The sequence below is a fragment of the Tursiops truncatus genome, chromosome 16 (genome assembly GCF_011762595.2).
Source record: "Tursiops truncatus isolate mTurTru1 chromosome 16, mTurTru1.mat.Y, whole genome shotgun sequence".
Lineage (NCBI taxonomy): Eukaryota > Metazoa > Chordata > Mammalia > Artiodactyla > Delphinidae > Tursiops > Tursiops truncatus.
Window position 1 is genome coordinate 46,084,006 of NC_047049.1, and position 14,810 is coordinate 46,098,815.

The following is a 14,810-nucleotide window of genomic DNA, read 5'->3' on the forward strand; positions in this document are numbered from 1 at the left end:
TGGCTCAGTGGCCGTCAGTGAGAACTTGAGCGCAAGTCTAGAATTGGTGAGTCCCTCGGGGACAGTGAAATAGTAATTACTGGATCACTAGCACCTACTCGAAGGGCTAAAGTAAAAAACACGGGCAACACCACGTGCCGTCCTGTATGCAGAGCAATTAAAACTCAGATATCGCTGGAGGGAGGGAAGAACGGTGTAGACGCTTCGGACAGGTAGTATGACAGTTTCTTTTGAAGTTCAACGTGCTTTTCATGCAACCCAGCAACGCCCTTCCTGGGTGTTTACCCTGGAGTAATGACACATGACACACAAGCCTGCCAAGAATATTTATAGCAACTCGATTCATAACCACCAAAAACTTAAAACGACCCAAATGTTCTTCAGCAGGTGAACGTATAAGCAAAGCGTGGCATGTGACACACCATGGAATACTCCTTACAATCGAAAGGAGCAAACTGTTGATACACGCAGCCACTTGGATGAAATGTGAGGGAATTATGCTGAGAGAAAAAAGCTGATCCCACAAGGTTGCATACTGTATGATGCCTTTCATAAGACATTCTGTAAGAGAGAAAACCATAGTGACAGAACACAGATCAGGTTGCCCCCCATGGTCAGGTTGGAGGGAGGACATGACCTCAGAGGAAAGCGTGAGGGCATGTGATGGGACTGTCCTGTGTCCTGGGCCCAGAAACCTGTACTTGTGTTCAGATGCATACAACGATCCCCCTAAAAAGTCACTTTTACTGCATGTCTTTTAAGAAAATTAAATTAAAAAGTGAAATAAAAATCTCCTTGGTGTCCCTGGAAGGCATAGTGAGAGGTGTGAGTAGATCTGTAATCCTAGGGCTGGGGGTGCACGGTGCGTGCGTGAACCTGTGGGCTGGGGGGTTATGGGGTGTTGCCTGTGTTGGAGAACATAGCTCAGGAGCATGCTTAGAAAGGTTTAAATATTTATTTATGTAAATAAATAAATAAGAATTTATTATAAAATCTCTTCACTCTTTGGCCAGTGAGCCATTTGATGATTACTATTATTAGAGAGAGGGAGAGAGGGAGAATATGTCATGGTGGTTCCCAGTGCAATCTCAGAAGACCTCACAAGGTTGGGCAGGGGTGTGGAGGAAGATGTGGCCAAAGATAGTGTCCGGGAGGCCTCACCGAGGGCTTGGTTGGGTTTTGAAGAAGGAGGGGTCCACCTTGCGTATGAGGGGAGAGGGAATGCCATGCCGAGGGATCCAGCATAAATTGAAACCTGAGCTCCCCTCGCCTGCTTGGGACGTTACAGGAGGGGAACCTGGGAGGAAGACTGAAAGCAAGTCACGTGGGATAGTTTGCATCTAGAGCATAAGCCTTGGTACTCTTAGCAGTGGCAGGATGTCCAAAGTACATCAGTGCCTTCCCTAGGGGGCTTGCAACCTACAACACGTATTGCTAAAGAACTTCTTTGATATTCCAAACAACACACCAGAAAGATCCAAGAGGAAGGTACTGTGAAAGAATAAATCTAGCCCTGCTTCTGGCTCGTGTTGACACCCATATCCTGAGCCCCACCCAATCCTACACCCACAGTGGGCTGGGTCCTCTTTCTCCGTACCAGAGGCAGCAGACTCCAGGCTGCCATGATTGCTGAGAGCTACCGGAGATCACAGGTCACTGCCCCACACTATCTGGCCACTTCCACTTAGGCCTGGGAGTAGGAATTTCCAAAATCATGGTTTATTTTATGTATTTCATTTTATTTTGAAACACTGTCATTTATTTGTCTTTTACAACAAGATATCTGGGCATAGGCTGGGGCCACTGCTAGTGCATATGGCACTTTTAGGTAGATTATAGAAGAGTGCCCCTTCTGAATAGACATTGCAGAAGGGCTCCCCAGCACTGTTGGAACAGCCCTGCACCCTCTTGGGAAAGCTGAGCATGGAGTGAATTTCAACCCTCAGTTACCTAAACCTCGGGGCCTTGGTTTCCTGAGACCAAGAGGCTCCACATCTTGAGCCTGTGGAGCCTGGTTTCCATTCTTTTTGCCACTAGTCTCAAAATTAATTCCATTTATGTTTCACTGGGAAGAGACAAGACACCTTGCCCAAGAAGGTCTGAGCGCACAGATGTATTATCACTTCCCTGGATCAAGGAGCCCTTTTCTGTGGGATTTCAATCTGTCTTCTACTCAACACTTGCTAAACCTCGTCCAAGTCTTTTCCTGAGGTTTGCTTCTCCTTATATCAGCTGCATGAGAAATGGCAGCAAAAGCAGTGGCTTCAGGGAGAGCTGGGGAGGGGCACGTGGGTGCACGGGGATTCGGGCAAAAGCAACCTGATTCGATAAAGCTGACTGTTCCACACTCAGAGCTCTGTTTGCTCAGTTGTAACGATGAGGAGAAGCGTGGGCTCTGTCTGTGCCCTGGATTCAGTTCAGAGGGCAAGACTGTCTTGCAGCCCATTATTCACATGGAGGCAGCCGTGCCTGGGCCTCGGTTGCTGCCTGCAGTAGCCTCCTTCTCATGGCTGGAGCCAAGCGCCCTTCTTAGCAGGATATAAATGCCAGCATCCCCATCCCATGTTTCCTAAAAGCTAATAGGTATATGGCCCAGCAATGCAGCTAGGTCTGTTGCAGCCCAGGGTCCAGCTACGCCGTGGGGGGCGGGGCTGCGGGGGTGGGAGGGGTGTGTGTGTGTGTCTCGGGGGGTGGGAGTTGTGCCATATGAGAGAGTCCTAGAGCCTCTTTATTCCAATGTTGCTCCTCACCGAATAGGGGGAGAGGACGGCTCTCCTCCCATGTTGACATAAAATGCAGTGACTTCTTATATGCACACACCCCAGTCCTCTCCCACTAAGGCAGCCCATTCCCTCTTCTCTTCTCTTCTGTCCCCATCCTGACTAATCTATCGGTCTGCTCAGCTGTCAGACAAAGTACCATAGATTGGGTGGCTTAAACAAATATTCCTCACAGTTCTGGAGGCTGGAAGTCTGAGATCAAGTTGTCTGCAGGGCTAGTCTCTTCTGAGGCCTCTTGCCTTGGCTGGTAAATGGCCATCTTCTCCCTGTATCTTTACATGGTCTTCTCTCTGTATGTATATGAGTCCTAATGTCCTCTTCTTATAAGGACACAAGTCATCTCGGATTAGGGCCCGCTCTAATGACCTCATTTTACCTGAATTACCTCTTTAAAAACCCTGATTCCAGATATAGTCACATTCTGGGCTATTGCAGGTAAGGGCTTCAACATATGAATTTTGCAGGGACACAATTCAGCCTGTAACAACTAATTTCCTAGAATCTCTTCCTTATGTGTCAGAAGATATCCAGGAGTACTTAGTTCACATAGTTGTTGGTAACTCGTGAAGATCTCAGAAGGTACACAAATGGATATTTGAGCTGACACTCTAGAGAAAAATGATGACACCAGAACATTTATTCATTCAGCAGGCACACGTTTAGCGTCTTCTATGGGGTAGGCCCAGTGGTGCCAGAATCATTCCATACATCATCTCATTTAAATCTTCATTTACATCGGCAGGGTAGATCCTTGAGTGCCAGTGATGGAACTGGCCCAAGGTCCCACAGCTGGCATTTGACCCAATTCCTCCTGCACCCACGCTCTGCAGGCAGCCACCGGGTGACGGCCTCTCTCCTCACCTCCTTGCCGTGAACACTTTCACTGAACCGGGAGCATTTCCTTTTATTCTCACCTTCCTTGGGTGCAGTGACACGTGTCTACATCCGAACCTCCACCCCCCCTTGCTCATAGAATCCCATTCCAGACTAGGGAGTGGATTCTTCATGACTAGGAGGAAATGTATGAAAAGTGAGATTAAAGGCACATAAAACAAAGGGGTTTAGAACCTACGAGACTCCAAGCAGTTGACACAAATACCAGGCCTCTGTTGGAGGAATAGAAGGAGAAATGGACCAGGAGTCTCTTCAGGCTGGGTGAAAGGGAAAAGAAAGTAAAACCAAACAGTCCTGGGAAAGAGGAAATGGCACTATTGCTTCTCACATGTTTAGAAAGTTCTGGAGCCTCTTCTAAAGGACCCTACCAGAACTTCCAGCTGTTGGTCCCCAGCCCCCTCCTGTTTCCGGGAACACAGCAACAGCAGACCTAAGTGTAAAGCTCACGTCTGAGGCCTGGAAGCCGTACCTTCCACAGTTTCCTTTGTGTTTTCCAATGCAATCGAGAGCTGCTGCAGGCGTGTTTGTGAACAGCCAGTTCAAGGGTATTAAACTTGGTCTTCTTGAGTGCTGATGCCGCACGTACTTCCTGCACCACCAGGAACAGGACGGGGGCTTGAAGAGAGGGCCATTTGAGGGCCAGAAGCTGTCAGGGAACTAACAGAAGTATGTCTTGATTCACCTTCGGAGACCCATTCACTGTACTCCAGTTCTTGGATTGCCATACGCATTAGGAGTGATTCCTTATCTTAAATCCAAACAGGTTTGTGTTGGCAAGATGGTGGACATCACCTGACATACAGGTGGGGCCCTGCAGCAGGTCCCTCACCCTGCCTCTGCCTCATTGCAATTGCCCGCTTTAACCTTTACATTCTGCTCCTGGCTCCCAGTTTTACTACCAGTTCTACAGTCTTACCTGGTCTCACTGATAACGCCATTCATTTTCTCTAAGCTACTTCTTAATGCACCTAAACCTTCCACTAAAGCGTCAGTGCAAAAAAAGGTAGCTGGGTGAAAACTGGTGAGGAGTCTACATTTTGCCCATTTCAGTGGCTGTTAGGAATTTATTTCTAGTTAAACAAGCTGGGAAATGTAATTAAGAACATGGTTGATGGGGATAGCCAAGGATGCATGCCAGAAAAACAGTACATTCTTTAAAGGTGCCAAAGGCTAATATTATGCATCTCCTGTTGGAAACTGTATACACTTCACAATTCAGAGCCTCCTGTGTGCTGCCTCATATCTTCAATCAAATTATTATATTCCAGAAATATGCATAAGGGAAATGATTCTACACATTCTATGGTGGGTTGTTGCTTGTAGCAGTAATTGAAGTACCTTTCCACTTATGAAAGTACTAATTTTATTTGTTTTTATTGCTTTTCTAGATGCAATTATTTATTTAGTGTGCTTTGGCTTTATTAAATTATGTTTACTATAGGAACATCATAAAAATGTATGAAAACAACACATCAGCCAAACCAGCCTGGTGACCTGTATTGAGAAAGCTAGTGTTATTTTTCATATCCAAACGTAATGGAATAACTTAAGAATAAACAGATAATCTACGCTAGAAAACAATGCAATTTCAAAGTAATGTAATAAAACACCTGGACAATATGATTTCATAAATCTTGGTCCTAAAATTTACATGAGTTGGCTTTTGTGTGCTTATTTGAGGACACATGGCATTTCTAAATGGAATCGTTATAATGTGAAATGTAATTAAACCGAAAGGCAAGATGTAAATGGTATTTTTGTTGGCTGGTAAGATATGGATGACTAAGAAACAACGTAAAGATTTTTGGTATCAAAAGACAAGCAGGAGGCTCTGATCCCTATAATTGTCCTTAACGTTGAAATTTAAAAAGGGCCAGACAATTTTGAAGGTCGCTCGGCGGTCGACCCTGACCAGTCAGTACTGGCCGTAAGGAGTTCTTTACATTCTCTCTTTGTCTCTTGCTCCCTGTCCTCTAGTGTGATGCTTTATCTCGAAAGAAAAGAGGCTTTTTGCTTTTGGCATACTTTTTAAGAAACGTAAATCGAATGTGTACGATTTATTTGTCCTGAATTCTGGTGCGTTAACCAAGGTATAGCCCCCAAAATAAAAAATAAAACAATGACAACACAGCCAAAGCAGCCAAAACACAAAAGCAGGGCTGCTTAAATGAAAGTGATGTGTCTTTTACGACTATAAATTAGTGACCAGCTTTTATTTTTCTGATTGTGGATTAAAATTAATTAATGTGCTGTTTAAATAATGTACCATCTAGAAAATTGGAAAGGTACCAACAAATGTCTACAATAAAGGTTGAATCTCTCTCCAGCCACCCCATTTACTTCCCCAGAGGGAAGCTTGGAGACCAGGTTCTTGACTTCCAGGCGAGTTCCAAGGGTTTTCTGAGTATATAACATATATACGTGTATATATACTCCCATACACTACACAGATGATAGGAAAACATACAGTATACATGCACAGCTCCATCGTTCTTTTTAAAGACTGTACCGGGTACTCCATTATGAATGCATCAGGCTCCTGTTGATGTCCACTGAAGTGTTTGCAGTTGTTTGCTTGTACCAATAAACACTTCCACCAACAATATACAAGAGGACCTGTTTCTGTTTCTTTTGGAAAACTTTTAGTTTGTTTGTCAACTTGAAAGACAAAAACTGCTGTCTAAGTGATTTTAAATCTCTCTTGTCTGATTTTGAGAGAGGTTGAGTCACACTTAATATGGGTAAGAGCCTTTGTGTTTCTCTTCCTGTGCACTCTCTGGTCCTGTCTCTTGTTCTTTGCTTAATTTTCTAATGGACTGTTGGCCATTATCTTTGTTAAATTGTAAGGCCCTTTCATATGAGTTGCAAATATTTTGCTCATGTTTTCAATTGTCCTTTGACTTTATTTAGAGAATATTCTGCAATATACAGCATGAAAATTTACATATCTTTTTTTTGTTCCTCCTGGATTTTGTGTTAGACTTTGAAACACCTTCCATATGCTGAGATTATTTTTTTGAAAATTTCCCCACACATTCTTCTAACACTTTTATGAGTTCAGTTTCCATATTAAAATTTTAATTCATCTGGAATTTATCTAATGTAAAGAATGACATAAAGGATATGATTTTTTTCAAATGGCTACCCGAGTATCCCAACACCGTTTATTGAAAAATAATATTTGGGTTAATTTCTGAATGTTTTCATCAGTCCCACTGAGGTCTATTCATTTGTTGATACCACAGTGTTTTAATTATAGCAGCTTTATTTTTAATATGACTGAAGTTGGATCACCAATTATTCCTTATTTTAATATTGTTTCTTAATCATGGTAAGAAAAAAAATCCATGACTACATTATCAAGAACTTTTTTTTTTTTTTTTTTTGGCGGTACGCGTGTCTCTCACTGTTGTGGTCTCTCCCGTTGCGGAGCACAGGCTCCGGACGCGCAGGCTCAGCGGCCATGGCTCACAGGCCCAGCTGCTCTGCGGCACGTGGGATCTTCCCAGACCGGGGCACGAACCCGTGTCCCCTGCATCGGCAGGCAGACTCTCAACCACTGCGCCACCAGGGAAGCCCATCAAGAATTATTTTTAACAAAAATTTTAAAATTTTTATTAAATGCCTCTCCAGCATCTATAGAGATAACCATATGGTTTTTCTCTCTGTTACTACTGTGAATTATATTAATAGATTTTTCTAATATTGAACCATCTTTGCATTCCTGGAAAAAAAGTCAACTTGAACATGATTATCTATCTTTAGTGTGCCTTTTCATAGTCTCTGAGTAAATCTGATTTATGCTAATTTATACTAATACATGAAATTGTTCTAAAATATGTGAAGTTTTTTGTTTTCTGTAATGCTCTGGATCAGTTTAATTATATTGGAATTGTCTGTTCCTTAAGGGAATCTCTCTTAGAAATTCTCTCATCAAACTGCCTGTGCTTGGTGCTTTTGACAATATTTTCTTCCCTGCCTTCTGACCTTCTGACCTTCCTTCCTCTGTTCCTTTCTTTTCATTCTTTTTTTTTTTTTTTTTTTTGTGCGGTACGCGGGCCTCTCACTGTTGCGGCCTCTCCCGTTGCGGAGCACAGGCTCCGGACACACAGGCTCAGCGGCCATGGCTCACGGGCGCAGCCGCTCCGTGGCATGTGGGATCTTCCCAGACCGGGGCACGAACCCGTGTCCCCTGCATCGGCAGGTGGACTCTCAACCACTGCGCCACCAGGGAAGCCCATCATTCTTTATTTTTGATGGTAGTTAGTACATTGACATTTTCTGGAGCTAATGTTCATAATTTATATTTTTCTGGACTAGTACTCATTTTATCCTGTATTTCAAGGTTTTTGCAATACGTTGAACAAAGTTGAAGTTTTAAAACTTCTTTCATTTTATTATACCTCCTTTCTCATTTCCTATTTGATTCATTATTGCTTTTTCCCTTTTTATCGGCATTAAGTTTTTTGTTTGTTTCATTGGTGTTTTTCAAGCACAAGCTTTTGGATATTTTTGTTTATTCTTCTGTTTTCTATTTTCTGACTTATACAGTCTAGTGTTTATTTTTTTCATTCTTCCTTCTGCTTTTCTTTATTTTGTTCTTCTTTTTTTTACTAACTTCAGTTGGATGCTTGATCCATTTAATTCATGTTGTTTAATATAGATATTTAAGGATATGATTTTTCTCTGAGTACTACATTCTTTAGGTTCTGGCATGTAATATCTTCATCATTATTTTCAAGATATGCTGAAATTTCAGTTTTATACAGGTTAAGTTACTTAAAACTTCTAGATGGTAGCATTCTACTTTTGTTGTCAATTTTGGGGACTTTTTGTTTCTGTCTCTATCTCTAGTTTATCCTTTTGATGAGAGACTGTAGTTACATTATTTTTACTTTTCAGAATTAAAGTTTACTTTGTGGCCTCATGTTTAATCAATTTTTTGTTAGTATTCTGTGACAACTTAAAAATAAATCATAGTGTTTTTTGCAAGACATAGTGTTCTGTATAAGATAACAAGGTCTATCTTATGTTATTTAGGTTTTACATTTCCTTTTAAATTTTTTGTCCATTTGTTTCCCTTTGAATCCCCAAAGTGCTATGAAAATACATGCCTGATGAATGTATGTGTGATGTTGAACTCCCGGCAGTCAGCTCAAATTGTGTTGTGTTTTGTCTTATAGCCAAAGATTGCCGAAGAGAACTTGACCTATGCTGAGCTGGAGCTGATCAAGCCCCACCAGGCTGCCAAAGGCATTCCCACCAGCACCGTCTATGCCCAGATCCTCTTTGAGGAGAACAAACTGTAACTGTGCATCGTATTTAATATCCGCCACCCCAGTTATTTATGAAACCTTGGATACAAAGTCCTTATTTTTGTATTTTCACTTGTGCCTTCTGTGTGGTGGGAGCCCCATTCCAACGGCATCCCAGGTGCCTTCAGAGAGGTACAAGGCTCCTCTCTGCAAAAGAGCAGGGGCTGCAGCCCTTGGACAAATCTCCCAGAACAAGATTTTCTGGGTCTGAGTCCTGAGCGGTGAGGGCTCTTGATTCTGAGACCATCCAAGGAGATTTTCTGCTGAGCCAAACCCCTTCATGTTTCTTCTTGTTTCTCTGGGTTTTATAATTTTTAATCTGAATTTTAATCTTCTACCCTTCCTGTATCTGTGATATCAAGCTCATAGTATATAGCTAGAGGAAATGCCATTATAGGCCCAAGTGTGAGATGGTAGATATGTACTAATTGGTTTTCAAAGGATCAGATAACATTGCCAGGGCACCCAGAGCGGTGCAAAGTGCTTATTGCAAGCGGTCACTCAAGATAGCATCTCTTGTTTTAAATAGATGCACTGACTCTGGTGATTCAAGGGCAGAGAGACAGACTGTGAGGCAGTCTGACATCTAAGCTGACAGTGAACTATCTGGATACCCCAGTGCCCGTTTCTCTACCCACTGTCACCCACGGCCACTGGACAAGTAGAACATCTTTCATTCTGAAGGGCTTCCACCCCTTTGGCAGGGGGGCTTATCCTGGTATAGAGACTTATATTCTCCAAGAAGTTCTCACTCACCCTTTTCCAAAGGAGCCGGGGGTTTGCCATCGATTGACAGATGGAAGAAGGGGACCTCTTGGAAGTGTGCCGAGGTTACCAACTCTAATTGAATGTCCACTCGTGTGAGAGCATAGTCTTTTGCCTGGTTCCCCAATGGTAGGAGAGTAGGAAGTATGAGCAGGGCTGGAAAATTGTGTCCTGAACACGCTTCTGTTGTAAAGTGCCTTGCCCGACTCAGCTTTGCATGTGAATTCTAATTAGCTTGGCTGGGAGGCAGTGATGCGTACGGCAGATAGATCCATGGGAAGTGGCCCTGTGGGCCTATATGACATCCAGGATCTCACTGAAGGCGGATCCGTTCCGGTACAGAGTCATCCTATCAGCTGTGTTGTTAAGGACACACTTCTTGATGTGTGAGTGTGGTCTGGGTGGATTTTTAGTGCACACTACGGAAGTTGTTTGGCTTTGTAATGGACCGTGTATATATGGTAAATTATATATTTTAAACACAACCTTGAGTGTGAGTTGTGCCCCTCTGTACAGCCATGTGAACTTGGTTGAGTTTCTCATCCCCTAATTGTCTCAGAGTCTATGTTTATACAAAGGTGAGTTAACCTCTCATAGAATTCTTGTAATGGGATAATGACTATTGGAAGATTCTGGACACTATAAATAGCTATACAAGTACACTATGTTAACATACATGCTAAAACCAGTCCATATTTTCAAAATGAAAATGTCTTTACTATTTAAGGCTCTCATTGCAATAACTTTAAAAAGTAAATATTTGTCCGTAAACTTAGCTCTACAGTAACTTTCCCAAAGACCCATGATAGTTTACTGGAAAGGGACCAATCGGGAGCAGGTAATGATTTTCCAGAAGCAAAAATAACCTGACTTTACAAAGAGGAAGTCATTCTCTCTAGCCTGTACCTGCGTCTCATTCCCTCCCTCTCTGCCAGATTTCTAAGGTAGTGAATAAACTGCGCAGTTTTTGAGGAGGAACTTCCCAGAGCATCTCTTTAGGACAGGAGGAAATAAGGTTAGTATACCATTCATATCATAATTATCCTAGGCATCCTATCATATTTTTATCATGGCAGTCTTCCGGCAGAACATGGTTATATGGTGTTTTGGGGAAGGAGGATGATTCCCTGATTTGCACAAGGACCTATTTGGACTGGTGGGGCCCTGGGAGTGCCGGGTGGGAGTGGAGAGTTGGGGTGTGTGAAGAGGCGATGGTGGGGAGAGGGCCATGGAGTAGGAGATCTCCAGGCCTCTGCAGAACTGAACTTCGATCACCCCCAAACCCACCCCCTTAAATTCAGTGGGAGCTCCGTGCCATCACATATGGAAGTGAATGCATTCCACCAAGAAAAGCACAAGCTTTGAAGAGCTGGTAACTGTAGGTTAAGTCCAACAAGTCATTGCTATTCAGTGATTCAATTCAGACTGTCCTAAACTCTGGTCATAGCTGCATAAATCCACACTGAGGTGCGTGAGTGGGGGACCTGCTGACATAGGGTATAAAAGGAGGCGGCAAGACCATCACTGTCTACTGAAAATGCTTCCCAAGGGAATCATGGAAGCTCTTGACAACATCTAAGCAGAGCTTGTCCCACTATTATCTTCAGAAGCAAACTGTCCAAGCCCTGCTCAGAACTGGGAGCAATGGTTGACTTGCACCTGCCGCTTCTTCGGGATGATAAACCTTGATATTATTGTCGTAATAAACTTAAAAATGGGTCTACTTATTTGTTTTCTATCAAATACACCACTAAGTCTGTATTGACATTTCTAAAGATAAGTAAAGGAATACACATCATTCAAATAGAAATTAGGAAAAGTTCTTCAATTTGTTTTGCTATAAAGCATCTGTGGGAACAACTGTAGACAAGCTGTTTTCAACACGGAAAATGGCCTGTGCATCTACGTAAAGTTAGAACAAAGAACCCATTGCACAGAATGGAATGCAGTGGTACTTGCAGGCAGAGTGCACCTACTCTCAGATTTGGTGGTGGATTTCGGCCTAGGCCGTGCATGGCAGAAAGGAGAGGGAAAGGGGTATTCCCCGAAGGCAACCGTCTTGCCAAGTCAAAGCCCCAGGCCCTGAACTAAAGCAGCTGTGGTAGGAGGACAGGGCTGGGATTTCTTTAAGGTCACCTCTTCATTAATTCATCATGTCTCTGTTAGCTCACAGGGCATAGAAGAAAAAGCCAAGCCTAACCCTCCCCCTCGCATTTGTTGGTGTGAAAATGACATGGGGCACTTCCTATTTTTTAGCGCAGAGTCATCATCCCACACGTTGATGTGCCCAAGACTCACTTGGGATAAGAACGCTAAACCAGTTGATGCTTTTAGGAACTACTCGTGGCCTTGTTCATCACTCAGCCCCTGATACGCATGACTACAACCTAGGCTGGGCCAAGAATGGGACTCATGCCCCAGGCCACAAAAAAATGGGCCAAAGCGTGCATGAGGCCGGGTCTAGGCAGATCAGAATCCTCAGGAAAAAGAAAGCATCTTTCCCTTGGGCAGCTAAGCTGGGATGCCGCCTATCAGAACCACCTACAGCGACGTCTCCTGCCAAGCGGAGAAGGCTTGGCGAATGAAGGAGATGCTGAGAAAGCAGCAGGGAGGACAGGGTCCTGGGAGCACGGAATCCCAGCTCCCAGCCCCTAAGATCCCCCAGACTCTTCTTTTTCCTTTAGATCTTCTTTCGATTCAATAAACTACCCAGTTCTCCTACTATCTAAATCCTGGTTTTGCTCAAGCTAGTCAGGTTGCAGTGGAGAGAATTCTGACTAATACAGTATGCATCAAAGCTGTTTCCCAGCCCAGGAAGCAAAGAATTTTACCACCCAAGGAGCCCACTTCCATCACATCCAGCAGCTGAACTGGCAGCCACGAGCTCCTGCTGCCCTCTGTTTCTCACTCAGTGGGGCCCTCACAGGGCTCCGAAGATGCCCTTCTCCATGGAGAGGAACCATCAGGGTTCAGGCCTGATGCTCTCCTAAGAGAGGGACTCTCAGTTTTGGAGTAGGGACCCTGGCAATTCTGAGCCATGCTGGTGGCAACAGGGGAAGGTCACAGGGTAGAGACCTGACAGGGCAAGCCCTGTCATGTGGACCTTGGAGGGAGGCTTTTTGTATTGGCTGGCCCTGAAGTTTAGGCTGGCTTCCACATAGAGCGTCCTGTCTTTCCAGTATCCCTGGGCAGGAGGGAGCCTGTTATAAGATGAGGTAGCCACTTGCTGGGAATGTTGACCTTCTCCCCAACCCAGCATAACACACCCCACCCCCGCCCCATACACCAGATAGAAGCTGTTCGCTGGGTTGGAAGACAAAGAAGGACTTCATGTTTTGGAGGAAGGATCTGCCTTCAGCCTGGACCTGCTGAATTTGGGCTCTGGGAAGTGTCCAGATGGATAGGATAGACTAGTTCTCCCTAAGCTTTAACGTGTGCGTGAATCACCTGGGTCTCTGTTGAACTGTGGCTCGCGGTTCAGGAAGTCTGGGTGGGCCCTGGGAGTCTGTGTTTCTAACAAGCTCCCAGGGGATGCCCATGCTTCTGGTCCCCAGAGCACACTTGGAGTAGCAAGGATGTAAACTGTTGGGAAATGCGGATCTGGACCCCAGGGGGGATGGGGGTGTCCTCAGAATATAGGTCACAGCTGAAGCCCTGGCAGTGAGCAAACTCCTCCAGAGAGAGGCAGTTCAGCCAGGGGGGAAGGTACCAGGCCCGAGCGGTGGGTACTCCCCTGCCCGCAAGTCTGGTCTGGAGAGCAGGCGAGGAGCCTGACGGGCATCAGAGCAGAGCAAGCTCAGAGGAGTCGGAGATGGTCGGAGAAAGCTGTGTCTGGGAGTTTCTGAAAGGAGGTGGGGCTCAGCAGTGTGAACTCTGCAGTGGTCAAGTAGAATAGAGGTTAAACCGCTGCTCATTCTGAATTAATTGTTCATTTCACATTTTAAAAAAGATTTGTTTTGCTGGGGCCAACAATTCCCCGAGTGCACAAGCCTAACAGACTTTGGTGCTGAGCACGTCTGCCCTGCTCAGGGGATTTTTTCCAAAGCAGTCGGTGTCTTTCCACAGGGTGGAAGACTTGGAGAAGACTTAATTAACGCGTAGGGGGGGTGGGAAGCTTGCCACGGAGGGTTTCTGCTTCTGTTGTCATTGATAAAAGATGACCTGGAGCCTGCTTTCTAATAAACACAGCTCAACCAACTTCACGCCGATTGAGTGTCCGGTTGTTAAATGTTAATGTACTGCACCCTATAGTTTTAAATTGAATTAGAGATGTTTACAGCTTTGGTTAAATGCACCTTGTTCTTCCACATTAAACTCTATTACAAGTGTCCTCCATCAGCAAACAGGAGGACTCATTAGGAGCTGGTCTGTGTGCGGCCCGTGGCTGCTGCCGAAAGAGCTAGCGTTCTGTTTCCCTTTATTACACGTTTCTAGCTGGTGGGGCATCGGGTGTGATTGCTTCCTAGAGTATGATTAGAACCTCAGGTTCCTGGGTGTACGGGTGGATCTTAGGGAATCCACAAACACCCAGGGATTTTTTTTTTTTTTTTTGCGGTACGCGGGCCTCTCACTGTTGTGGCCTCTCCCGTTGTGGAGCACAGGCTCCGGACGTGCAGGCTCAGCGGCCATGGCTTACGGGCCCAGCCGCTCCGCGGCATGTGGGATCTTCCCGGGCCGGGGCACAAACCTGTGTCCCCTGCATCGACAGGCGGACTCTCAACCACTGCGCCACCAGGGAAGCCCCACACCCGGGGATTTTTATGCAGAAGTTTGCACTGCGTATCTGAGAGTCTGACGCTCTTTTCAGTTTTCTAAAGGGGCCCACGAGCCACTAAAGATGGGCCTTTGAGAGACTCTCTGCCACGGTCCTGACTGCCAGGTCCCCCAGAGCATCATGATGAAGCTGGTCCCTTTGCAGCTGGGGAAACGAAGGAGACAGAAAAGGACCTGCTAGTTGGTGGCAGAGCCAGTGACTTCCGGCCCAGGGACATACATGAAGCCCACCCATAAGCCCCACGCCCACCATCAAGCTCTGTCTCCAGGAAGCCTACCTGTT

The 14,810-nt window shown here is 44.9% G+C and overlaps 1 protein-coding gene across 7 annotated transcripts in view; it reads left to right on the forward strand.

Annotated features, from left to right (window-relative positions):
- Positions 1-10,239, forward strand: part of VSTM4 (V-set and transmembrane domain containing 4) — an 86,387-nt gene extending 76,148 nt beyond the window's left edge. For 6 of the 7 annotated variants that reach the window (XM_073793349.1, XM_033841904.2, XM_073793350.1 and 3 more), the window contains one exon: positions 8,858-10,239. In XM_073793349.1, the coding sequence (XP_073649450.1) occupies positions 8,858-8,892 (35 nt within the window). In that variant the 3' untranslated portion in view covers positions 8,893-10,239. The remainder of the gene's footprint in view (positions 1-8,857) is intronic. The other variant, XR_012326534.1, reaches the window with a different exon arrangement.
- Positions 10,240-14,810: the final 4,571 nt, after the last annotated feature.